Consider the following 27,900-nt stretch of genomic DNA (forward strand, 5'->3'; position numbering starts at 1 on the left):
GGCATGTAGAAGATCTTCAAATTGTCTAGCAATTTGATGATCTTCAACTGTGGAGGCTGATTGGGAAAGATGGTTTCTACACTCTGTAGAGTTAAGACAAAAATGTAGGAAGTGGTGCTGTAGCTCAAGTGGTAGAGCGCTCGCCTTGAGCTGAAGAGCTGAGGGACAGCGCTCAGGTCCAGAGTTCAAGCCCACGACCGACAAAAAAAAAAAAAAAAAGACAAAAATGTACATAGTTGAAATCACCTTGGGTTGCTTAGAAAAGGACTGTGAAAGGACCCATGATAAAAATAGATAAGTCATATCTCAACTGGACCAGAATAGCCAGTCTTTCCTCCAGTGTTAGGAACAGATTTGGCGGACCAAATGAAGCCCTTGGATTCAGTTCACATATCCAAAATTGCATGGGATGTACTTTAGACTCACCTCCAGGAAGGGGACACTACCACAGGGGCCCACTGGAAAGATAGTGACTAAGGGATGACAGATTTTTGTGCTCACTGAGTGGCCATGGCTCACTGATATACCTGCTAGCACACTTACACTTTTCTGCCTCCAGAAAGACTTACAGTTATATACATGATATAACTCTACTGATATATTATGCTTCTGTTCATTGGAGACAGACTCCATCCACTGCATCACAAGCCAGTTTTGGAAAAGATGCAAAGACAAAAATCGGAAGTGATTTTTTTTTATTAGTCATACCCACTCTCTTTGGAGGTATGAGAGGCTGACATGGATGCCACGAACTCTCAGATGACTTCACAGGGAAGAGTGCAAATCCTTTGTATTTTCATCTCTATTTGTCCCCTTTTTTAAAATTTAATTTGAAAGTCAGCTTAGACCATGTACTTTTCTATTATGCTAAAGTACAATGAATGTAAATGAGTTTCAAGGAAACTTTTCAGATATTAAGTACATCTTTCTTAATCATAGAATTTAAGATAAGGTAAAATTTGTACTTAACTAAGGCATGAACTTTTGTGTATGTGTGGGCAGGGGATGTGGGGGATGAATGTCATAAAATTTCCATAGAAAACCACAATTAATCCAAAGATGGACTTTCTGAGGGCAGTTCATCTGGAAATTAGAAGGGTAAAAGGACAGCAAAAATAGCAAGTGTAACTTGAAGAAAAATCCCTCAAAAAGATTCTGAGGGTGATAAATAATTTTAGAGTAGCCATGAGAACTTCCAGCAACTGGCTAATTTCTTTCCACCAGCGATGTGTGAAGAATGGCATTCCCACGTAAGCTTCAGTGAGGATGTAAGGCTCATCACCCTAGAGTTAATTTCATTCACTCAGCAGCCAAACTCGGAGGAGGGCTGTACAGGTACACATCAGTGGTAAAGACCAATTTGGAAACACCAAGAAGATATTTCAATTGTTGCCCTTAGTCAAGGAGAAGGGTCTTATTGTATGATTTATAGTCAAGAGCAAATTGGTTCATCATTTGCAGAAACAAGTATCTTCTGGGTTAAGAAACTTCATCATAAGACTTGAGATATACTGGTTTGGAAAGTTTCCTCAGTTTCTCTTGGGTTCGAAGTCCTCGGCCTTGTAGTGGTGTAAGGCTCATTGGAGGCAGATGAATCTGAATAAAGACAATGATGGTATTAAGAATCATACTTGAGCCAGGTGCTGGTGGCTCATGCCTATAATCGTAGCTAATCAGGAAGCTGAGATCTGAGAAATCTCGGTTCAAAGCCAGTCTGAATAGGAAAGTCCGTGAAACTCCAATTAACCATCAGAAAACTGGAAATGGAGCTGTGGCTCAAAGTGGTAGAGTGCTAGCCTTGAGCAAAAGAGCTCAGGGACAGCGCCCAGACCCCGAGTTCAAGCCCCACAACTCATGGCTGAAGCTTATTAAATTCACTGAAGATTTTCCATCTACTGAGTGTTAAGGCTATCCCTGACTCACTAACATTTGCAATCCTTGTATTTATTGATCTTTATAATCTCATAAGGGATAATTTCAATATTTATAGATGAAAAAAATGAAGAATCAAAGAAGTTATACACTAACTAAGATTATACATTAAGTGATTGGAACCCAGAATCTAATTCATGGAGCAAAATAGTGACCACAGGTCACACAGCAAGATGAAATCTAAAGGAGGGAGAGAAAAAACTGTACGAAAAGATGTTTGGTGCAGAGAGGAAAGTTGGGACTAACTTAAAATACCTACCAAAGTAGTAATACTATGGCTGTGATATTTAATTATATGTGCCAGTCTGATTGGCTCAGATTAAACCTGTGAAGGTATTTCTAGTTGAGATTAGCATTTGAATTAGTGGACTATTTATTTATTTGATAGTGGTAGGGCTTGGACTCTGGGCCTGGGCCCTGTCCCTCAGCTCTTCAGCTTAAGGTTAGCACTTTACCGCTTGAGCCACAGTACTACCTCTGGCTTTTCCTGCTTATGTGGTGCTGAGAAATTGAACTCAGGGCCTCATGCATGCAACGCAAGCACTTGACCACTGAGCCACCTTCCCAGCCCTGGACTTTTATTTTTTTGTCAGTAGTGGGGCTTGAACTCAGGTTCTAGGTGCTGTCCCTGAGCCATTTTGCTCAAGGCAAGCACTCTAACACTTGAGCCACAGCTCCATTTCCATCATTTTGGAACTGAATTGGATATGATGAGTCTTTTGGACTTTCCTCCCTGACTGGCTTTGAACCGTGATCTTCAGCTCTCAACTTCCCAAGTAGTAGGTGTGAGCCACCAGTGCCTGGCATAGTGGACTTTAGATTGCCATCTTCCTATCCATTGAGGGCCTGAACAGAACACAAGAGCAATGGGAGAATTCATTCCTTTTGTTTCCTGACCACCTTATATAAGCTGAGACATTTTATCATCCAGCTGTCCTCAGACTGGATTTTTGCCAACCTTCTTGGTTCTTATGCCTTCAGATTCAGATTGCATTAAGATAGGGGCTTTCTCCTGCTACTTCTCAGCTTCCATAACTGCATAAGCCAATTCTACATAATCTTTTACATATACTTAGATACATCCATATCTATAGCTAGATGTATACAACCTATTCTGTTTTTCTGGAGAGCTCTGGCCAACATAATGGTACATTTTTATAACCACAGTCAATGGAAGTAGAGCCATACACAAAGATAAGATGCAGTAAATTATAAGAAGACAATAAAATACTATACCTAGAATCTCACATATATAAAAAATGTATATCACACAAACATTAGTAGGACCAGATGAATAGAATGAGCCAATATAATATCAAATTACTACAAAGAATTAAAAATTGGTAATTTCTTCTGTTGGAATAGAAGTTATGGTGGTTACTCGCACATAGAGCTTTTGATAATTGTTTTCTATTTTATATATTCCTTTAATGTTATAACTTTATTATTTTAGTAACAATAAGAGGATAAAGAAAATATCCAAGTGCCTATAATCCTAGCTATTCAGGAGGCTGAGAAACCAGCCAGGGCAGGAAAGTCCATGAGACTCTTATCTCTAATTAACCAGCAAATCTGGAAGTAGGGCTGTAGCTCTAGTGTTAGAGTGCTAGCCTTGAGCAAAAAAAGCTCAGCAACAATGCCCAGGCCCTGAGTTCAAGCCCCAATACCAGCACAAAAGAACAAAACAAAACAAAAGGTGAAGGTCAAAAGAGAAATCTATATAAAGAGGAGCTTGTTTTCTCTTCACATGTGGGAAAGCCATACAGAAGGAGGAATCAGACACTCTTTGGTACCTCAGTTTGTGACGATGGGCAGTGGTACATGAAGGCAACCCCAGTCTACCTCTTATTGTAGTTCTAGGCTTCTCAATAAGCACTAGCCCTCTTGATACCTTCTTAGAAACAACTGGGCTGAACAGGCTAGGTACCCACCACCTACAGGAGTCAACACTTACTGGTCTTGGGTAAGGAATCTGGTAATGCAGTCCAATTTCAATCCTGGCAGTGCATTCATCTATACACTGTTTAATCAGGTTTATGTCTGTGAGCTATTAGAAGGGAAAAACAAGTGAGGTTTTTAAGCATCTTTCTAATGGTACACAAGTATAGGTATACGTTTTCTTAAACTTTTTCATCTCACTAGCTACTAAGTTAAATATTGGTAATCTGAAAACTCTAAATCAATTTAATATTAAAACTCAGGCAATATACATATATGGTAAAAGAATAGTACAACAGGTAATAAAGTAATAAGTAAGTGTCCCTCCTATCTCGTATTCTAGATTCCCTTCTCAATTTATCAGCAGTTATGTGTCCTTCCATGGATAGTTTATCCATACATAAGCCCATATATACATACACAGCTTTCTTCTTGTTCTTACACATAATGCCCATTTTGTTCTGAAGCCTCCTTTTTCACTAACATAACTTGAAGCTCTCTCTACTTCATACCTTACATTTTTAAAAGCTATACAAAATTCCAGCATTAGGTTTTATTATCGTTTAACCAATTGCTTACTGATGGGATATGTAAGTTATTTCCAATCTTTGGCCATTATAAACAATTCTGCTAAAGAACCTTCTGAGAAAAAAGTTGGCTCATCTGGAAATACATATAAAAGATGAATTCTTAGAGAACTGCTAAGGACAAAGAGTCTAAGTCATGACTTCTACATGTGACAATATTCTCGAGTTACTTTCTAAAGTTTGCATTCAATTTTATAGTAGTCAAAGTTTAAGTTAGTCGAATTGTGGTAATCTGCTTTTAAGCAGAGAAGCAAAAAAGTTGATTCTAAAGGGGAGAAAGGGTCATCCTAAGGATGGAAAATTGACAGGTGGATTTTTGAGTTTGCCAGAAGTCCTCAAAGTTGAGCTAGGATTACATCAGCTCTAGATGACAACCACAGTGAAGCCTGAGCCTGTGTCGCTCTGAAACCACAAGAAGTTTCTATCCTTTGGAGCCTCTTGGAGTTCCAGGAACAGCAACACAAGGAACTGCAGCTGAGTCCCTTGGGGCAAAGGTCAACTTATTGACTCTGTGCTTCTCAGAAGGTATTGCTGTGCCAGTCATATTAGGAATATATTTCCATGTTCTCATGTGCAGTTAAGGAGATAGCTTTGGACAATGGGAAGTGGCGCTGTGGCTCAAGCAGTAGAGTGCTCGCCTTGAGCTGAAGAGCACAGGGACAGCGCCCAAGCCCAGAGTTCAGGCCCCATGACCGACAAAAAAAAAGAAAGAAAGAAACTGCTTATGATGACTTGAGGAACTGGGAAAAAAGCCCCTAACAGACAGGGCTGAGAGGTCTGGGGCTCTACTTGTCCATCTGAACCAACGTAATGCTATATACTCCACATTTGCCATTCATGAGCATAATTTTTTGTGCTATTTACATACTACTTGTATTAATATTAGTTTTTCTTTTTTATTTTCCTGCCAGTCTTAGGGCTCAAACTCAGGGCCTGGATGCTATCCCTGAGCTGCTTTTGCCCAAGGCTAGTGCTCTACTGCAGCCACAGTGTCACTTACGGCTTTTTCTGAGTAGTGTACTGGAGATAAGAGTCTCATGGACTTTCCTGCCTAGTCTGGCTTTGAATTGAGGTCCTCAGGTCTCAGCTTCTTGAGTAGCTAAGATTGTAAGTGGAAGCCATCAGCACCTGGTATAAAGTTTTCCTTTAAATAGATTCTCTTCTCAGGAATAGCAATTGTAAAATTCGCATCTGACATTCTTTTTCTAATATGTGCTAAAATGAGTACATATATTATGTATATATAGCATATATTATTATACTATAATTTCATAAAATTATATATATATATATATATATATATAAACCAATGTACCTCCTCTCTGCACCCCAAATAATTTAATGTAGCATCAGTGGTACATATACCTCCCTTGACTCACCCTTGACTAGTCCAAGCAGAGGCAAAGGAAGGATTTCTGCAATAGTAAAAACTAAATTGTTCGTAGGCAAGTAATCCAGCAAAGGTTTACTATGCACATCCCATGATATCCTCAGCACCCAGCAGGACATATTGTCTCTGCCTTCAGCTATCAAAGATACCACCTATGCAGAACAACTCTGATGCTTGAAGCTATAGAAAAGGCACAGTGACATATAATCAATGAGGGTAATGGCTGCTGGAGACTGCTGTAGAGTTCACAATAGATGGCCGCCACGAAATTGAAAGAAGCAACAAAACTGAAGAAAGGTTTCCTAGAGGTCAACCAAAGTTCAAGTATTTGTGAATGTTTATGAGTGAAAACTGCAAGGCAGGTCTCTTGGGGATCTGCTAGAAAAGTATAAGATACTGTCTATCCAAGAACTGAGTCTGTGTGTAGAATGGCAATCCCAACATATAAAACAAAGAAGAAGAGTACGACCAATAGCTTAGAAACCTCAAAATTTTATCACCCATTTTTTTTTTCAATAAAAAATCTCGGAGATCCAGGTGCTGGTGGCTCACGCCTGTAATCCTAGCTACTCAGGGGGCTGAAATCTGAGGACTGCAGTTCAAAGCAAGCCAGGGCAGGAAAGTGTGTGAGACTCATATATCCAATTAGCCACCAGAAAACTGGAGTGGTAGAGTGCTAACCTTGAGCTGAGGGACAGCACCCAGGCCCAGAAGATAAGCCCCATGACCAACCAAAAAAAAAAAAAATTCAGAGCCCATTGCTCCAACATATATGTACTTATACTGATTTGGGAATGTTTGAATTTATAAATTATGGATGCTCCTTGACTAATAATGGGAACATGTTCCAATATACTCATTATAAATTAAAATTTTAATACTATACATTTAACCTATCAAACATCATAGCTTAGCCCCGACTACCTTAAACATGCTCAAAATGCTTGCATTATTCTACAGTTTATAATCATCTAGCATAAAGCTAATAAACTGTTTGAAGTTTCAAGATTCAGACTTTTTCCATGGAATGTTTGTTTATTGCTACTGCCCCATTGTAAAGTTAAAAAAAAAAAAAAAAGTCAGTTGGGCACTTGTAATCCTGGCTACTCAGGAGGCTGAGATCTAAAGCTCATAGTTTGAAGCCAGTCTGGGCAGAAAAGCCTAGAGTCTTATCTCAAATTAATCAACAAAAATAGAGCTGTGGCTCAAGTAGAGTACTAGCACTGAGCACAAAAGCTCAGGGACAGTACCCAGGCCCTGAGTCCAAGCCCCAGGACCAGCTCAAAAATTAAATAAGTCATCTACCGTAAGTCAGGGACCACGTGCATGTATTGCACTAATTAGTTCATAATATACATTACAAAATAAACTTTCTGTGGTAGTGGGGATTGAATTTAGGGCCTTAGCTCTGTTAGGCAAGTGCTCTACACATGAGCCTTGCCCTCTGTTCTTTTATTTTTTGCCCTCTGTTCTTTTGATTTAGTTTTCAGATAAGGCCTCATGTTTTCATGCAGGGATCGTTTCTGGATTGCAATCCTACTTCCTGACTCCCAAGTATCTGGGGCTATAAGTGGGCACCACCATGCCTGGCTTGTTTTGAAACAGGGTCTTAATACCTTTTGCCCAAGAGGGCCTTGAAACCATGATACAATTTCTGCCTCCTGAGTAGCTGAGACTACATGCATGTACCACCAGACCTGGTCCAAAATAGACATTGTTAAAGAATGAGAAAAATAAATAGCAGCAGTAGTACTTTATTTCTTTTTTCAGAGAATTGTTTAAAGACCTTGTGGGTATATAAAATCTAGTTGGGCAAGCATAGTCTATGGTAGGAGCAGAGTAAGTTTGGAGAAGCTGGAGAAAGGTGAGAAGAATAAACTTCCTTTGAAGTTAGGGATTCAGAGAAGGGAATGTATTTAAGGAGTTTGTGTGGTAGCAGTTGTCTCAATTACAATGTTTATTTCTGAAACAACTTCAAGGGATGCTGTCATGGTTTTGCTCATTTTATATCCCCAGACATTTGTTTATTTGTTGAATGAAAAAGAGAGTTTCAGAGTGAAAAGAGAAACTAGGACAGAAATAGGCAAGCTTGCTGGGTATCAGTAGCTCACACTTGTAATCCTACTTAATTAGGAGGCTGAGATCAGCGAATTGAGGTTCAAAGCCAGCCTGGGCAGGAAAAGTCTGTGAGACTCTTATCTCTAGTTAGTCACCAAAAAGCCTGAAGTGGAGCTGTGGCTCAAGTGATAGAATATTAGCCTTGAGCACAAAAGCTCAGGGACAGCGTCCAGGCCCTCAGGTCAAGCAAGCCTCAGCACCAATGTATGCATGTATGTAGACACACACACACACACACACACACACACACACACACACAGGTCAAGCCTCAGCACCAATGTATGCATGTGTGTAGACACACACACACACACACACACACACACACACACACACACACACACGAAATGGTGAGCTTGCAAGGAGCTTGTATAGACAAGTGGCTTCTTCTGCTTTGAGCTGTTAGGCTGAAGTGAGGGCCTTTAAGGAGTTGGTCAGAGTCCAATGCTAAGGTATTCAGAAGTGGCCTCAGCATAAAGAGGCTGACTTTCAGAGAACTCTTAAGATAGTGGGAAGAAATATGGAAAAGGTAGCCAAAAGTAGTGGGAATCAATTGTTCGGAGGTTTCACAAGGGAACTGTGATGGAAATGAATCAATGAGATGAGAACCGGCTGAACACAAGTTAGGCTCTGAAAGCTTCCTTCATGCTTAATGCCAGGCCGTCTTCCTAGGAGACTAACAGCTAGTGCTTTATGGTTTGCTGGGAGGGGTCAAGGCTGGCTCCCTGGTGTCTGGTATTCAGTTCTATCAAATTAGCTAATGGGGTGCCATTTTACCCAATTTTGTGGTCCCAGAGGACAACCTCACTCTGCTAGCAAAAGAGGCTTGAGTTCAAAGCTAAGTTACAAAGGAACTCTGTGTCTTCATCATAGTCTTTTTTTTCCCCCTCTGAGTAGGTTTATATTTGGTGGCTTAGTCCTTTTCAATGGAAAACCTTTTTACCATGCCCCTTCCTTGTGGGAAATGGCTGGCAATGGACATAGAATGTGAGAAATAGCAATTCCTTTGAAACTCTTTTGATTTGACTTATGTCAACTGGCTCTGAAGAGGTCTTCTGAGGAGGAAGAGCCACATACTAGATGGGTTGAGACCAGGAATAAATGAAGAGAGACATACTAGCTAGCTAAGCTATGTGCGGGTCCCTTCCTGTCTCATGCTCTGCTTCTGTGATTTGTGAGGTTCAGTCTTCCCCATCCCAGATAGAAATGAGGGGAACACACACAAGAAACTCCTCTCCTCCTGGAGCTGCCAATCTGGGCTTACTTACGTTTTTGTTTTTCTGGAACAGCGTTCTGGCTTCACTGAGTATGTACTGTTTTTCTTTCATGGTGTCTTCCTTCTGCCCTGATGCTGCCTGCCATTTCCTTGCAAGTCTGAAAATTTTGCGATAGAGGCCAAGGACTTCTTGTCGTGTTGCTGTGGTCATCTTCAGACCCGCTATAATAGACAGGGGAAAACTGGCACAAAAATGTAATTTGATAGTATGTGTTATTTAAAATCAAGATTTAGCTGGGCACAGGTGGCTCATGCCTGTAATCCTAGCTACTCAGGAGGCTGAAATCTGAGAATCTCAGTTTGAAGCCAGCCTGGGCAGAAAAGTCCCCATGAGAATCTTAACTCCAATTAGCCACTCAAAAACAGGAAGTGGGGCTATGGCTCAAAGTAGTAGAATGCTAGCCTTGAGTAAAAAAGAGCTCAGAGACAGTACACAGGCCCTGAGTTCCTGCCACAGAACTGACCAAAACAATAACAACAACAACAACAACAAGATGTTTAATTAGGTCAGGCTCTGGTGGCTCATGCCTGTAATCTTAGCTACTCAGGAGGCTGAGATGTGAGGATTTCCTGCCCAGGCAGGAAAATCCATGAGACTCTTATCTCCAATAAAGTACCAAAAAGCCAGAAGTGGAGCTCTGGCTCAAGTGGTAGAGTGCTAGCCTTGAGCAAAAAAGCTGAGAGACAGTGCTGTAGTCCCTGAGTTCAAAGCCCAGGACTGGCATGCTTGGGCATGCATGTTTGTGTGTGTGCGAGAGCAGGCACACACACACACACACACACACACACACACACACACACACACACACACACACACACACACACACACACACACACACACACACACACACACACACACACACACACACACACACACACACACACACAGATGTCTAGTCCAGAAATAACTGTTCTTTTTCAACAGCTCTGTTGGGTAATATTTCTAGATCAGTATAATAGAAATACTGGCACTTTTTATTTTTGCTGATACTGGTTTGAACTTAGGGCCTTACACTTACTGGGTAGCTAGTTTGAGCCATGTTTCCAGTTAACAAAATTTTTTTTCTTTATTTTTAGGTAAGGTCTCATGTTTTTTTCACAAGATGCTCTGGGAGTATGATCCTCTACTTATGTGTCCTACACAGATGGGATTACAGATGCATCACCACACTTGGCTGACTGTGAAATGAAGTCTCAATTTTTGTTTGGGTTGGCCTCAAACCACTTCGTCTCATGGGCTGACTTGGAACTGCAGTCCTCAGATCTCAGCCTCCTAATAAGATTACAGATTCACCTCCCAAACAGCTTGGGTTATAGGCGGGCCCACCACACCTACCTAACACTGGGAATTTCTTTTCTTTTTCTTATTTTTGTGCTGGTTCTGGGACTTGAACTTGGGGTTTGAGTGCTATCCCTGAGAAGCTTTGCTCAAGGCTGGTGCTCTACCACTTGAGCCACACTTCCACTTCCAGCTTTTTTGTGTATGATTAATTGGAGATAAGAGTTTCACTGACTTTCCTGCCTGGGCTGGCTTTGAATCACGATCCTCAGATCTCAGCCTCCTGAATAGCTAGAATTAAAGGTGTGAGGGGCTGGGAAGGTGGCTCAGTGGTAGAGTGCTTGCCTTGTATACATGAGGCCCTGGGTTCAATTCTTCAGTACCACATAAGCAGAAAAAGCCAGAAGCAGAGCTGAGGCTCAAGTGGTAGAGTGCTAGTCTACAGCTGAAGAGCTGAGGGACAGTGCCCAGGCCCAGAGTTCAGGCCCCTCGAGTGACAAAAAAATAAAATAAAGTGTGAGCCACTGGCACCCTGCCTCTTCCTTCCCCCCACTTTTAAAAAAGTGATCCTGGGGTTCATACTCTTACCACCTGAGCCATGCTTCCAGCTCTGTTTTTCCCTAGTTACTTCTAGCCACAGTATGCACCTGAGACATGATGTACCTATTCTAAGCTTCCTGTTGTTGGTAGGATCACAGGCAGCTGCACCACTACATCTACCTTCCCTCTGTGGAGATGCAATCTTGTGGATGTTTCTGCCCAAACTGGCCTGATACTGTGATCCCCAAATTTTAATCTCCCTTGTAGCTTGAGATGATTCTTACCAGAATGCTTTTAGTAGGTATTCCAGTAAAATTCTATCACTAAACGAATGTCTAGAGAAGGCATATTCTAATTAAGAACTAGGATTTAGCTGGGAGCTGGTGTCTCACACCTGTAATCCTAGCTACTCAGGAGGCTGAGATCTGAGGATCGTGGTTCAAAGCCAGCCTGGGCAGGAAACTCTGTGAGACTCTTATCTTCAATAAAGCATTAGAAAACAGAAAGTGGCATTGTGGCTCAAGTGGTAGAGTGCTCGCCTTGAGCTGAAGAGCTGAGGGATAGATAGCGCCCAAGCCCAGAGTTCAAGCCCCATGACTGACCAAAAAAAAAAAAAGAACTAGGATTTAGCACAGATCACAAACTCAAGTGTCTTCCAGAGCTGAAAGACAGTATAAATGAGGGAACTTGGCTGGCTAGGGACTGAACAGGACACATCTCTGAAAGATAACAGAACTCAGTTCTAGTTAGCTGCCATCATGTAGAAATGAAGGCTTCTAGATGTCAGTCCCCCTTCCCTTTTTACTGGTCAGGGCTTGAACTCAGTACCTAATACTTTCAATCATTGGTTAGTGCTCTAACCAATCCCTTTCTCATTTTTGTTGTTGTTGTTATTGTAGATTTCCCGATAGCTTAAGAATAGGAGGCAGGTGCTAGGCACTGGTGGCTCATGCTTGTAATCCTTGCTACTTAGTAGGTTGAGCTCTAAGGATCATGGTTAAAAGCCAGCCTGGACAGGGAAGTCCTTGAGCCTCTTATCTCCAATTAACCAGAAAAAAGCTGGAAGTGGCACAAATAGTAGGGTACCAACCATTAATGAAAAAGCTCATAGGCAGCACCTGGGCCCTGAGTTCAAGCATCAGGACTGGCACCGAAAAGCAAAAAACAAAACAACCAACCAACAAAAGAAACCAAACAATGGCAACCTAAATTCTCATATTAAATTAAAAAAAAAACAAACACCAAATAATTACTTTGAAAATGTGAGCATCATGCAGGTCAAACAAAATGAATACATGCAGGCTCAGCTCTACACAGAAGCTGTGAGGTCTTAACTTCTCTACTAGTTCCCCATAATCCTTCTCTTTTTCCCTCCTTGGTCCAATAACAGGCTGCTTTCACTCATTGGCTAAGTGCTCTACCAAGTAAGCCATGCCTCCAACCCATTGGTTGTTTTTTTTTTTCTCATCATAATCTTTTAGACAACATTTCCCCAAAGTGTCTACCTTCTTGCCCAATAAGAACAGCCCTGTGGGCTGGGAAGGTGGCTGAGTGGTAGAGTGCTTGCCTTGCATACATAAAGGCCCTGGGTTCCATTTCTCAGCACCACATAAACAGAAGTGGCGCTGTGGCTCAAATGGTAGAGTGCTTGCCTTGAGCTGAAGAGCTGAGGGACAGCACCCAGGCCCAGACCCCATGACCCAAAAAAAAAAAAAAAAAAAAAAGAACAGCCCTGTAAGTATGACTGAAAAACCTCTCTGATGACTGAAGATCTTATGACCCCCTCTAGGACTTTATTCCGAAATACTAGCTTTAATTCCAGAGGGTTTAGCTAAATGAGAACTGACCTAAGTAATAGTCCTTCAGGCTATCTTTTTGAAAAGTAAAATTCCTGTTATCTTAATTTTGGTCATAAAACATTTCAGATACTAAAACATTTGGAGCAATCCCTTATTCACAACAAACCTTAAAGAACAAATTATATTTACACTTGAAAACCTCTACCCCCTCCTCCTTTCTCAAAAGAACTCTATCTTGAATGTCATTTATTGTCATGCATTTTCACAATTTACCTTAAATATTATTGCTTTGTAGATTTAAAAAGTTTTCATGAATTCTACAACTTGCATTTTTTTGCCCATCATGTTTGTAAGATTCAGCCATGTTGCTAAATCTAGCTCTATCTCAGTTTCACTGCTGTATGAAGACATACCCACATGCTTGCCTATCCTATTGGTAGGCATTAGATGCTTTCCTTTTTAACTTATGCAGAACTTTAGCTTATTTCTTTACTATTAACATTTCTACATCTAAAACTTCAGGAAAAATAGAGTGGGGTGGGGAACCCACCACTGGAGTATTCTGCTTAGACTTTTGGTAGTGTTTTGATAGAGGATCAGTTAAGAAGGGAAATATTTGATTAGCAAGTAGCAGGGTCAAGCACCTGGGCATGTCATTCTGAGTCCTAGGTTTTCCTCAAATAGGCTTATCAGGATCAGGGAGGTGGCTACTTACTGCCATTTGAAAATGTGAGCCCCAGGAGATGCATACAACTACTTGGAATTTGCTTCCAGTGATCATGAGTAAATGTGCATCTCAACAGCTACAGGACAATGAGAATTGGCAGGAGGACCCAAGAGGAGTTCACTTTACAAAAAACTCCTTTGAAGATGATTGCCCCTCCTGCTTGTCCTGACCCTGTTGATCTTTCTTGAGCAATAAAGCTTAACCATTTAATGAAAAGTCTGAAATCACTACTTCACCCAAATCAAAAGTAAACAGGATCAAAGGTATATGCCAATTCTGAGGTTTAGGATGCATGCTACAGATAAAAAAAAGGTTCATGAAAGGACTGAATAAAAACCAATACAAAACATCATGCGTAATAAAAGCCCAGATGAGATGCTATTTTTTCCTGGTAAGGAAACATGTTTCTGAGTTTCTGGCTCTTCCTAAGACTCCATGGTTTTATTTGAAACCATGAGTCAGTTCCTGTGAGGGACAGTAATATCTATTAATGCTTCACTTCCTTGTCATTAACAAACACTTCTTTAACTTTGAGACACTTTCAGAGGAAAGTGAAGGTCAAGCATATTAGAACCACAGCAAATTTCTCCTGACTTTAGCTGGTTTTCTTCTGCTACTCTTAAGAACTCTGATCATGCCAGTCATCCGTGACTCCTACCTGTAATCCTAGCTACTCAGGTGGCTGAGATCTGAGGATGGGGGTTCAAAGCCAGCCTGGGAAGTATGTGATACTCATACCCAATTAACAATGCAGAAAAAGCCAGAAGTGGTGCTATGGCTCAAGTGGTAGAGCCCTATCCTTGAAGCAGCTTAGGGACAGCACCCAGGCCCTGAGTTTAAATCCCAGGACTGGTGTAAGTGTAGGTGCACGCGCACACGCATGTACACACATAAACACACACACACACACACACACACACAATACTCAAGCCCTACAATTAGGTTACTTAATAAGCAGTACTAACTATTGATACTTAATAGGACTATATTCAAAACCCTTTAGTGTGCAATTGTTTTGAAAATTATTCTGAAGGGGAGATAGGTGATGTCTCTCTGATACCACATGACCCAGAAAACCCAAGTTCTACAGATTTTGAAAGAGAAGGATTAAAGTTGTCTTCACCATTCAAGGCTATAAACATAAGACTGGCGCCAAAATAGGACTACTTCCTTCCAACTTTTAAGAGAAAAGGCCTAATAAAGAAAATGCTTCTTTTGTTTTTTTCTTACTGGGTTTCATTCAGTTTCTTTTAAAAATCATTATCTTCTTGCTTTAGGGGTGTAAATCCAATGCCAGACCCTTTTTCCTGACCTTTTTAACTTACTCAACTTCTACTTGTCCTTCACCCTCCTTAGCCATACAGGCTGGATTAGGTCTCTTGGTTGAGCCTTCTGTAGTAGCTCTTGATAGTTGTTCTTCATAGCTCTCATTGCCCAAGTACTGATTCATTAATGTCAGTTTTCCCCCAGTACAGTTACTAAATCTATTGCATTGACTGCTGAATTAGAAAGGTACATAATCAAAATTCAACGAATGTTTGCTGTGTGACTGAAAGTATCATGTGCTACAGAAAACTTGTGATTCTAGAAATTTAATCAGTCACAGTTGTGTTTTTTTTAAGTAAGGCTTTTTTTTCTAGTTGGGCATGAATAATCCTAGCTATTCCAGGTTTGAAACCAGCACTAGTAATAAAATCTTCAAGATTCCCATCTTCAAAATAACCAGCATGGCTCAAGTGGTAGAGTGCCAGCCAAGCAAGTATAAGGCCTTTTCCTTTTCGGTTTAGATTTTTGTCTTTATCCTTAGAATGCAACTCATTTAGTGCCTTTTCCCCAGTTTTCCTCCCATGTGTGTGTGCGTGCGTGCATGAGTGTGTGTATGAGTGTGTGTGTGTATGCATGCCATGATTTGGTCTGGAACTCAGTACTTGAGCTTTTTGCTCAAGGCTGGTATTCTATCATTTGAGCCACAGCTCTATTTTTGGCTTTTTGGTGATTAACTAGAAATAAGAGCCTCATGGGCTTTTCTGCTCAGGCTGGCTTTGAACCTCTATCCTCAGATCTCAGCATCCTAAGTAGCTAAGACTACAGGCATGAGTCACCAGTACCAGGTTTTCCTATGGGATTAATAGCTTGAAATCAACCTTAATTTCTTTTAGGGTTAATTCAAGACCTGGCAGCCTTTTTCCTTCGCAGTTTCAGGGGTTGATTCCTTGTAGTGGGGGATATTAGGAATTTCCCTCAGGCAGTATCAGAAATATCTAGTTGTTTATAGGACAAGTGGCTACTATGGAATTTTTACAGTCAAAAGTTCTACACTGACGCTTCTTGGTACGTTTTGCTCTTTATCACTCAAATCCCAGAATAAGGAAAGCATCGGGTATACTTGAAAATAATTGTGACTGGAAGCTGTGTTCTTGTCCTAAAATTACACCTCATATATAAATGAGAGCCAGAGAAAGGGGAACTCTTAAGTAGATAGGGATAAAAGGTGGTGGATATAATATCCGTCAGTCAATAATGTGTTCCATCATGGCAGTTTTTTTTTTGTTTGTTTTTGTTTTTGGGTCCAGTCATGGGGCCTGAACTCTGGGCCTGGGCGCTGTCCCTCAGCTCTTCAGCTCAAGGCTAGCGCTCTACCACTTGAGCCACAGCACCACTTCCGGCTTTTTTCTTTTTGCTTATGTGGTGCTGAGGAATCGAACCCAGGGCCTTGAGCATGCAAGGCAAGCGCTCTACCACTGAGCTACCTTCCCAGCCCTTCCCAGCTACCTTCCCATGGCAGTTTTTGTTCCTATAGTGCTTCAGGCTCTTGGTCAAATGCTTTTTCTTCCCATAATGTCCTGGATGCCCACTGAACCAATGGAAAGAGCCATGGCAGTGCATGTACACGCCATCATCAAACAATCCATACAAAGCCCAGGGAAGGAGCTAAGGGAGGAGCTCTGTGCTAATAATTGCCATCCAAGAGGACTCCATTGGACTCCTCTTTGGGGCGCTTGCCTGATGAAGAACCTCGCTACTTTTTTTCATAGCTTTCCTTTCACCTTCAAATAAACTTAGTTTATCTTAAGCACTTGCCTTTTAGTTTTTGTATGGTTAGAGAAAACAAATCTGTCCACCCCTAGACAGCATCATAAGCCAAGTTCTAAAAGTAAACTCTTTATTCAGTGCTTACCATGTAAAAAAGGCTGATGCAGGTTGCTGCTGGTATATTTTGGCTTCTGACCCATTTGGGAGAAGATTCCCTTAATGCGTTATGTCCCAAAGTTGAGTTTAGAGTTCATTTTAGATGGGAGTTATTTTGGGTGGTCAGTGACTGAACTGAGCCTTGAATGCAATGAAGGGGACTGTAAATGGAGGATAATACAGGAAAAGGGAACAGTCAAAGGCTCCCAGATAGGAAGCAACAGATACAGCCAGAGTCTGTGGGGAAGGGGAGGCCACACATTAATGCAATCCAATATCCACTGGGAGGGTGGATTTGGAAAGCAGTTTAGAATCTAGAGAAAAAAGAAGACATTGATTGGCACATTTTAAGGAAGTTGGAGTAACATGGCCTGATTTACATTTTTTTTATTGTTATTGTTGGTCATGGGGCTTGAACTCTGGGCCTGGGTGCTGTCCCTCAGCTCTTCAGCTCAAGGCTAGCACTCTACCACTTGAGCCACTGTGCCACTTGAGGTTTTCTGAGTGGTTTATTGAAGATAAGGGTCTCACGGCCTTTCTTGCCTGGGTTGGCTTTGAACTACAATCCCCAGATCTTAGCCTCCTGAGTAGGTAGGTGTGATCCACCCACACCCGGCTCTGATTTACATATTTTAAAATGTGCTGGGATTAAATATATCATAATTACTTATGATTCCACTATTACCCTTATAGTAGGGAACCTTGAGTCTTGGCTAATGCTACCTAATGAATTAACATGAAACTGGATCAAGAAGAGCTCCCATTAAGTTGGATGATTATTTTTGTCTGACCCCATTACTGGAACCAGTAATGGGGGCTCAAAATGAACAGTAAACAATCTTAAAACGAACAAACAACAAAAAAGCAAGCTGGGCACTCATGGCTCAGGTCAATAATCCCAGCTACTCAACTAGCTGAGATTTAAGAATCACAATTCAAAGCCAGACTGGACAGGAAAGTGTGAGACTCTTCTCTCCCATTAACCACTGAAAACTTTTGAAGTGGGGCTGGGAAGGTGGCACAGTGGTAGAGTGCTTGCCTTGCATACCTGAGGCCCTGGGTTCGATTCCTCAGCACCACATAAGCAAAAGAAAAAAGCCAGAAGTGATGCTGTGGCTCAAGTTGTAGAGCACTAGCTTTGAGCTGAAGAGCTGAGGGACAGTGCCCAGGCCCATAGTTCAGGCCCCACGACTGGATCCAAAAAACAAAACAAAACAAAAAAACCAAACAGACTTGGAAGTGAAGCTGTGGCTCAAGTTGTAGAGCGCTAACCTTGAGCAAATAATCTCAGAGACAGTGAGTAGGCACTGAGTTCAAGCTGTAGGACAGCACACACACACACACACACACACACACACACACACACACACACACACCCCGTAGGACAGCACACACACACACACACACACACACCCCGTAGGACAGCACACACACACACACACACACCCCGTAGGACAGCACACACACACACACACACACACAGACACACACACAGACACACAGACACAGACACACACACACACACACACACACACACACACACACACACACACACACACACACACACACACACACACACCATCAATACTACCACTACCATCACCAAAAATCCTCCCATAAATTCCCAGTCACCTTTCAGTAGGCTGTAAAGGATGAAAGTAAGTGAGGAGGTCTGGAGAGACTCCCAGAACATACTGTAAGACATTCAGCCTTTGCTATATACCAATCTAGTTTTAAAGGAGGTTACTGGAAAGATGGCTAGTAATATAGCCTCATCTACTTCACCCTTCTTTCTCCCTCTGGAACCATTTCCCACCTTCTTTGGAAAGCTCACTGCAGCAGGAAGTTTAGGAGATGAAAATTCCCTTTCCTTAGATGAAATTTATAGAAGTATGACTTTGGTCTCAGGAATGTAAAAATTCCAAATGTGGTACTCTCATGAGGCTTTGCCTTCTACTGAAGAAAAACTGCTACAAGCAAAAGAGACAGAAAAGCTGGGCACTGGTAGCTCATGTATATAATCTGAGCTACTCGGAGAGCTGAGATCCTGAGTATCTTAGTTCAAAGACAAATCAGGCAGGAAAGTTTTCATAACACTGTCTCCAAAATAGACAGTAAAAAACTAGGCTGAGGCATGGCTGAAGTGCTAGGCTCTCTCCTTAGATCTAGGTCCCTTCTTCTTGCCATATGAATATGAAATATCCTTTCTTTGTACATCTGTGGTTTCTCATCCTTTGGCTACCATTACTACTTCTTTTTTTTTGTCGGTCATGGGGCTTGAATTCTGGACCTGGGTGCTGTCCCTTAGCTCTTCAGTTCAAAGCTAGCGCTCTGCCACTCGAGCCACAGAGCCACTTCTGGTTTTCTGAGTGGTTTATTGGAGATAAAGTCTCACGGTATTTGCTGCCAGGACTGGCTTTGCACTGTGCTCCTCAGATCTCAGCCTCCTGAGTAGCTAGGATTACAGGTTTGAGCCACTGGTGCCCGGCCCTACCATTATTTCTTGAGGGAGTCCCTTTTTTAAAAAATTTTTTTTGTCCGTTGTGGGGCCTGAACTCTGGGCCTGGGTGCTGTCCCTCAGCTCTTCAGCTCAAGGCTAGCACTGTACCACTTGAGCCATAGTGCCACTTCTGGCTTTTTATGCTTGTGGTGCTGAGGAATGGAACCTAGGACCTCATGCATGCAAGGCAAGCACTCTTCTACTGAGCCACCTTCCCAGCCTGGGAATCTTTTTTTTTTTTTTTTTTTTTGGGTCTGGTCATGGGGCCTGAACTCTGGGCCTGGGTACTGTCCTTCAGCTCTTCAGCTCAAGGCTAGCACTCTACCACTTGAGCCATAGCACCACTTCTGGCTTTTTTCTTTTTGCTTATGTGGTGCTGAGGAATCGAACCCAGGGCCTCATGCATGCAAGGCAAGCGCTCTACCATTGAGCCACCTTCCCAGCCCTGGGAATCTCTTTTTTAAACTAGGGAATGGATCAGTGTTCCAGGTATGTGTTGTCCTAAGTACCATAAGTGTATTGTACTTGATTTTTGACCTACCTTTCTTCTTCTTTTAAAATTTTTTTTTTTTTTTTGGGGGTCTGTTCGTGGGCCTGAACTCTGGGCCTGGGCGCTGTTCCTCAGCTCTTCAGCTCAAGGCTAGCGCTCTACCACTTGAGCCACAGCGCCACTTCCGACTTTTTTTCCCCCTGCTTATGTGGTACTGAGGAATGGAACCCAGGGTCTCATGCATGCAAGGCAAGTGCTCTACCACTGAGCCACTTTCCCAGCCCCGACCTACCTTTCTTCTTTCACTGTGTGTATATGTGATGGGGGAGAAGGGAGGGAAAGAAGACTGGGACTAAGTTTTGTTTACTACACTCTGGTCATCATCCTGGGATATATACATAATAGTATTTGGGGCAGGATTCCCAATTAAGATCTAGAGCCCTTAAAAATACGAATTAATTCTCTGAATGTTTAATACAATCTTTTTTTTTTTTTGTCTTGGGGCTTGAAGTCAGGGCCTGGGTACTGAGCTTCTTTTGCTTAAGGCTAGTGCTCTACCATGTGAGCCACAGTATCAGTTCCAGCCTTTTCTGTTTATATGGTACTGAGGAATATAACCCAGGGCTTCATGCATGCAAGGCAAGCGCTCTACCACTAAGCTACATTTCCAGCCCAACAATCCTCACTTCTTTTAAGATCAGTTAGGATGTGATGACTGGACTGCAATGCTATATGTTTTGGGAAACAGAATCAAATACAGAGAAAAATGGAACTTTTTTTTTTCTTGGAAAATATTATCTTTATTTTGGGAAATAAGGTCCATTGAACCCACTGTTCAAAGGTTAAAACTAACTCAGGATATTACAGTTTAGTTTTCATCACTTGGAACAATTCTAGGAAACAAATGCTGAAATGCACTTTTTTTTTCTTTTTCTTTTTTGCCAGTCCTGAGGTTTGAACTCAGGGCCTTGACCAAGCTTTTTGCTCAAAGCTGGTGCTCTACCACTTGAGCCACAGCTCAACTTGTTTTTGCTGGTTAATTGGAGATAAGTCTCATGGATTTTCCTGCCTAGGCTGGCTTCAAATTGTGATCCTAAAATTTTAGACTCCTGAGTAGCTAGGATTACAGGTGTGAGCCATTTATGCCTGGCTTTTTTCTTTCTTTCTTTTCTCCTGGTTCTGGGGATTGAATTTAGGATCTCTCATTTTCAGCTTTTTCACTCAAGGCTAGCACTCTACCACTTCAGTCATGCCTCCGTATTTTGCTTTTTACTGGTTAACTGAAGATAAATGTCTTTTGGATTTGTGTGCTCAGGCTGGCTTCAAATCTGGTTCCTCAGATCTCAGCTTACTGAGTAGCTAGGATTATAGGTGTACATCTATATATCTATATATAAGTATGAGCTTCTGAAATAGTCTTAATGACAAAGCAATTAGACTTTTTTTGAGCCCTGAATAGCAGAGAAGAGCATGTCTCTCTTGATTTGAGGCATTTAAATTTTTTTAAATTTTCTACATTGGTAAGGATATAATACAAAAAAATGAATTAGTGGGTAGACAGACCTGGGTTTGAACCCTAACCACTCTATTGGGCAACTCCTAAGCTCCTGTTTCTTAAAATGTAATCTAGAGTAAGGACAGAACTTCCTTCAGATTTGTAAAGGTTATTCATAAGATATTCTAGTGAAGGCTTTAGCACTAGGAGTTAAATAGTTGAATAGGAGGAAGAGTGGGCCTCTTTTTTCTATGATAAGTTTTGTCTGCAGAACAGGGAAATGTGTAGCCTGTTGGTGAGTTCATTGCTTTTTGGTAGTAATGGATTTTCCTAAAGCTGTTTCCCTCTGATCATTAATAATCCCTGTACAGCAAAGGGCTATTGTTCTTCAGTATGAGTAAATAACTTGTTGAAAATACTGCTATCTTCAAACCACAGTGCATTCTTACTGGAAATAGAATGCATGTGCCAACACCAAAGACATGACCAGGCCTTCCTTTCTATTTTACAATTTTTTTGGAGAAGGTCTGGTCGTGGGGCCTGAACTCTGGGCCTGGGCACTGTCCCTCAGCTCTTCAGCTCAAGGCTAGCACTCTACCACTTTAGCCACAGTGCCACTTCCAGCTTTTTTCTTTTTGCTTATGTGGTGCTGAGGAATCGAACCCAGGGCCTCAGGCATGCAAGGCAAGCGCTCTACCACTGAGCCACCTTCCCAGCCCCCTATTTTACATTTTTTAATATCTTCTTGTTTATTTTTCAGTATGCCTTTCTCCTAGATTATACTTATATAGCTGTATATACTTGTATTTGGCATATATTGTCATCAATATCATAAGTAATCAAATAACCTTCCAGTCAAACTATGCTCCATATATCCCTGATTCCCTATCCTTCCCTCCTATCAAGACTCAGACTGAGGTACATATACATATGTATGTATGTATATGTATACACACACACACACACACACACACACACACGCACACACCATGTACTTGTTTCCAGTCTTAGATTATTAGTGTTGATGGCATACAGTTTTGCAAATCTCAGGTTGTGCTTATGAGATATACTTAATCATATGATAGCTTTTATCTGAAACAGTATCTTCCTTTTTGGTACCAGTCCTGGGGCTTGAACTCAGGGCTTGGGCACTGCCCCTGAGCTTTTTTACTCAAGGCTAGCTAGCATTCTATCACTTGAACCACAGCTCTACTTCTGCCTTTTCCGGTGCTTAATTGGAGATAACATTCTAATGGACTTTCCTGCCCGAGCTGGGTCCTTGATCCTCAGAACTCAGCCTCCTGAGTAACAGGATTATAGGTGTGGCACCCATCTTGGAACAGCATCTTTTTAACATGAAAAGGAACAACAATATGGTGTACAAAGAGAATAGTATTTTTTTTTTCAGGGAAATGAAATTGGGCCAGACCCTGTAATAGGAGAAACTTTTCAGAGGGACAAAATCAAAATATCAATACATGAAAAACTTTTATAGAAAAGTATTCCCAAAAAAGATCATAGGAGATAAAACACTCACTCTAAATACAGATTTATTAGCAACTTGCACTGGTACAGGTCTCCCCAACTCCTTTTCTTGAGTTGGTTGTGGGGCTTAAATTCAGTACCTGGCCACTGCCCTGAGTTCTTTGCTCAAGACTAGTACTCTACCACTTTGGGCCATAGAGCCACTTCTAGTTTTCTGGTGGTTAATTGGAGATAAGAATCTCATGGACATGCTCAGGCAAGTTTGAACTGTGATTCTCAGATCTCAGCCTCCTGAGTAACTAGGATTACAGGATTATGTGAGTCACCAATGCCCAGTTTCCCCCCTTTTAAGGTGAAAACATTTTTCTTCTTTGGTGAGAGGAGGATCTGAACTCAGGGCATTGCACTTGCTAGACAGATGTTCTACTACATAAATTGAAAACATCTTCAGTAGAAAAAGTATTTAATTTACATAACCTACCAAACACCATAGTCTTGGTTGTTCGCTCTCATGTTGTGTCTTGTGGCTGTTGGCTAGCTCTAGGACAAAGTATTGCATTACTTATTTCCAGCTTAGGAAAAAATGAAAATTCCATGTATTCCATTCTAGTGAATGGATATCATCTTCACATCATTGTAAAATTGAGAAATCATGAGTCAAATAATTACATTGGAAACCATTTGTGTATTATTTATCGGTACTGGAGCACACACAAGATTATCCTTGTATAGGAGGAATCTCAATCAGATTATTTTAGCCCATATAAGCCAATAGATATAAAGCTATTTTTCAACTCAGGGACAGAAATAATCCTAAATAGAAATCAAGCTATGTTCCCTCAATTTAAAAGAATGTAAACATATTTCCTTAGTAGTATACTTCAAGAAACAAAGACAAGAATCAATCAGAGGAAGTAGGCATTATAAAAGATGTAGGAAGGATGGTACAACCCCTGCTTTCACTATATATGATGTTGGTATATGTGGAGGGGAAGGGAAAAAACAAATTGTTAAAGCAGGGATACAGGAGGACCCATTGCAACAATGAGATGTACAAGTCGTTATGTTGAAAAACGAACTGTACAACTTTGATGGGGGGGGCGGGGGGAGGGGGAGGATATGAAGGGATGGGAAGGGGAAACAAAGCAGGAGGCTACAATGCTTGATAAGAAATGTGCTCATTATCTTACCCATGTAATTGTAACCCCTCTGTACAGTATTTTCACAATAAAAATATATTAAAAAAAAAAAAAGATGTAGGAAGGGATGGGAAGGTGGCTCAGTGGTAGAGTGCTTGCCTTGCATGCATGAGGCCCTGGGTTTGATTCCTCTGCACCACATAAGCAAAAAGAAAAAAAGCTGGAAGTGGCGCTGTGGCTCAAGTGGTAGAGCGCTAGTCTTGAGCTGAAGAGCTGAGGGACAGTGCCCAGGCCCAGAGTTTAGGCCCCACGACCGGACCCCCCCCAAAAAAAAAAAAAAAAAAAAGATGTAGGAGAAGAGATGAAAAGAGGCAAATGGCTAGAGATCAGTCATTCATGACATCCTGCCAGGATCTTCAACAAGAGAGAGCCAAAACACCAATTTAAACTCATGCTTTGTAATGATCTTCTAAGAACATGGATTAGGAAACTATAAAAGGTCTTTGGCAATAAGAGCCAGAGTTAGAGCTCTGTAGCATCCAACTATGTACTCTGAGCAAGGGGCCACATCTTCAGAACACTGGAACATTACCAAATGATACAGGCAATCTATGCAGAGGCACTGGAGCTCCTGACTAGACTTTCTTGAGAGTAGAAGCAATCAATGACTGTCTATTTTTACATGTGGGGAATGATTAGCACTTAAGAGTACACTCAAGTTCCTCAAGACTAGCTCTAGACAGGTGCCAGGGGCTCATGTTTGTAATCCTTGTTACTCAGGAGGCTGAGTTCTGAGGATCATAGATTGAAGCCAACCAGGGCAGGAAAATTAACTACCAAAAGAGATGGAAGTGGAGCTGTGGCTCAAGTGGTAGAATGCCATCCTTAAGCAGAAAAACTCAGGGACAGCTCCTAGGCACTGAGTTTAAGCCCCAGGACTAACGCTAAATAAAAATAAAAACTGAAAAAAAAGGGCATCATATATCCACGGGGGTTATTCCAGTAGGGCGTAAACCACCGGGAAAGGACAAGTAACTTCAGCTCTAGGTGACTGCTGTTGCATAAGAACCTCTAGGAGGGGCTGGGAAGGTGGCTCAGTGGTAGAGTGCTTGCCTTGCATGCATGAGGCCCTGGGTTCGATTCCTCAGCACCACATAAGCAAAAAGAAAAAAGCCAGAAGTGGCGCTGTGGTTCAAGTGGTAGAGCGCTAGCCTTGAGCTGAAGAGCTAAGGGACAGCGCTCAGGCCCAGAGTGCAGGCCCCGCGATCGGGCCCCCCCCAAAAAATTTTAAGAACCTCTAGGAATATTAAGCTAGTACTATCAGACTGTCTGTTTTTTTTTTGGTCCAGTCGTGGGGCCTAACTCTGGGCCTGGGCGCTATCCCTCAGCTCTTCAGCTCAAGGCTAGCGCTCTACCACTTGAGCCACAGCATCACTTCCGGCTTTTTTCTTTTTGCTTATGTGGTGCTGAGGAATCGAACCCAGGGCCTCATGCATGCAAGGCAAGCGCTCTACCACTGAGCCACCTTCCCAGCCCAGACTGTCTGGTTTTTCAAATAAAGCCAAATCTGATTTTTGATGTGCCAGTTTTTACATGCTGGCAAGTAAATGTAAGACTTCAAAACCAAACAAATAAACAAGCATAAAATCACTTTGTGGGCCAAGCAATATGTTTGTAGGCAACATCTGTCTTGCCAATTTGCAACTTCTAATTTAGGCCAACCATTTCAACTAGAAGAAAAGGGACTTATCCGAGGCTGCTGTCAGTCTAAGATGGAAACCCAGACCTTCTGAGTCTTTTTCTCATACCATTTCCAATATATTAAGTGACTGACCGTATTGTGTGGTATCAGCAGCAGTAGCAGGGACAAAAAACTCTTTGTCATAAGCTATTGAATTCAGTGCTGATACTTTATGAACATTGTGTTCCTGCCCAGCAAGGCTCAGTACTACTTAGCAGCTGAAAAGACACAAAGAAGAGATAGTCCATTGGGAAGACAGACATGTAAATAAATATTTACCAAAGAAAGCAGATTTTTTTTTTGGTGTTTTTTTTTTGGGGGGGGGGGGTCCAGTCGTGGGGCCTGAACTCTGGGCCTGGGCGCTGTCCCTCAGCACTTCAGCTCAAGGCTAGCGCTCTACCACTTGAGCCACAGCACCACTTCTGGCTTTTTTCTTTTTGCTTATGTGGTGCTGAGGAATCGAACCCAGGGCCTCAGGCATGCAAGGCAAGCGCTCTACCACTGAGCCAACTTCCCAGCCCCACAGATTTTTTTTTTTATAGTGGACACACATTTACCTGTGCACAAGCCCCAGAGCATTGACAGCTGGGAGAGGGAGGAGAAAAGATATACAAGTGACTTTTAAGGATGAGTCTCACTAAGTATGACCTTGAGTCTCATTATTCAGGATCTTAAGGGGTGTTACTGTTTTCTTGGAGCTCTGGTTCACATCTCCTTTGTTTGCTTTTTTTCTGGGTTCTCACTGAAATGTTATGAGATCTAAAGGACCTTCCTCTTTTTTGTTTTTGTACTGGTCCTAGGGCTTGACTCAAGGATTGGGGGCAATCCTTGAAGTTTTTTTGTTGTTTTTTTTGTGCAAGGCTAGGCTCTATCACTTGAGCCACAGCTCTACTTTCCACGTTTTTGTTTTTTTTTTTTTGGTATCTTTTAGAACTTTCCCTCTAGTGCTGGCTTCGAACCTTGATCCTCAGATATCAGCCTTCTGAGTAGCTAGGACCACAGGAGTGAGTCACTGGTCCCAGGGTGTGATCCTCCTTGTTATCTGCACACTCTTCTAAGTGCTCTAGGAACAGATCAATATTTATTATTTCCCGTCAAAAGTTTCTTCCTAATTTGTCTAACTTCTAAACACATCCATGTGGACTATTATATTAAAAAAAAAAAAGAGCCTAAGATTTTTTTTCCCCCCAAACTGTTTTCCCTTAGTGAGTCATTTGCTCCATCATTTCCTACATGTTTCACATTCAATTCCACTTCATATCCAATTTGGCAACAAATCCTGCAAGCTCAACCTCCAAAATAGAATTCTGGTAATTTCCATAGTGACTGCCCTTTGAACACGATGGTCACCTTTCCCTCGGCCTCCAACCCCTTTCCTGCAATGCGGCTCAACCTTTTCCACTCAGTAGCCTGTGTGGTTTTTTAAAAAACGCAATCAGGTCAGAGAACTTATTTAAAATCCCGCAGTGACACCAAAAGCCTTCTTGCCACTTCTCTGATTTTTATCACGGAGCACGGAGGCTTGGGTCTTCTTCAACCACGTGGCTTTGGGTTTCCTACCCGAACACCCAGCCTACGGGCTCTTTCCTCCACTTAGCTCTTTCTCTGTGTCCCTCCGATCAGTGGCTTCCCCTGCGCACGCTCAGTCGGTGTGCGGTGCCCAACACTTCACCAGGCCTTCTGGTTAATTTGCTTTTGGAGCGGGTGCATCTCTCCCTTCCGATGGCTTTGTTGTTTTACTTGTTAACTCTTTCTGCACGCGAATGACGAGGGGGCGAAGGTGCCCTCCGGGTCTCCGTGTGTTCATGGAGGGAGTTGGGAAGCCGGCTGTCTTGGAAAGTCTCTGCCCCCCCCCCCCACGCAGGGGTTCATTTAGGTCGCTCTGCCCCCCCCCCCCCGCTAGAAGCCCCCTGCTCCCTAAACTGCCCCACAGCACCTCCCATTTACGTTCAGGGATCCGAGGGGCTCGGACCAGTCTCTGCTGGGCCACACACACCAGGCCGCGCCGACCCACGGGCCACTTCCCCGAGGCCGGCGGTGATGACACCGAGCCGCCCTCGCGAGGCTGGGGTCACACTGGCGCGTCGCCTAGCAACGCCGCGCCCGCACCCCATCCCGGTCTCCCCGGGGAGCCAACCCTTCCCCCCCTCCCGGTCCCCGCGCCGGGAGTCGGCTTCTCTCTCCCTTCACTCACTCTGCGTCAGTCCTGCCTTCCCCCACCCCGCAGCGCGGCAGCCCCCGGAGGGCTGCGAGGAGGCGGCGCCCGGAGCTTCGCCGC

At 42.4% G+C, this 27,900-nt stretch overlaps 2 protein-coding genes across 3 annotated transcripts in view; one reads left to right on the forward strand and one right to left on the reverse strand.

Annotated features, from left to right (window-relative positions):
- Positions 1-11,750, forward strand: part of Dnah3 (dynein axonemal heavy chain 3) — a 216,447-nt gene extending 204,697 nt beyond the window's left edge. Inside the window, exon 62 of the mRNA XM_070004375.1 lies at positions 10,316-11,750. The gene's annotated coding sequence lies outside the window, so the exon portion shown is untranslated. The remainder of the gene's footprint in view (positions 1-10,315) is intronic.
- On the reverse strand, positions 1,448-27,892 carry Lyrm1 (LYR motif containing 1). Of its 2 annotated transcripts, none has more exons than XM_070004381.1 (4): positions 27,817-27,892; positions 9,231-9,400; positions 3,887-3,979; positions 1,448-1,596 (listed from the first exon to the last, which is right to left on the reverse strand). In XM_070004381.1, exons 2-4 carry the CDS (start codon positions 9,387-9,389, stop codon positions 1,480-1,482), a joined length of 369 nt encoding a protein of 122 aa, XP_069860482.1. In that variant the 5' UTR covers positions 9,390-9,400; positions 27,817-27,892; the 3' UTR covers positions 1,448-1,479. The 2 variants fall into 2 exon arrangements, with proteins under 2 accessions (XP_069860482.1, XP_069860483.1); XM_070004382.1 differs by having other exon boundaries at positions 9,231-9,420.
- Positions 27,893-27,900: the final 8 nt, after the last annotated feature.

This window comes from Dipodomys merriami, unplaced genomic scaffold (genome assembly GCF_024711535.1).
Source record: "Dipodomys merriami isolate MVZ:Mamm:240054 unplaced genomic scaffold, mDipMer1.0.p SCAF_62, whole genome shotgun sequence".
In the NCBI taxonomy this organism is placed as follows: Eukaryota; Metazoa; Chordata; class Mammalia; order Rodentia; family Heteromyidae; genus Dipodomys; species Dipodomys merriami.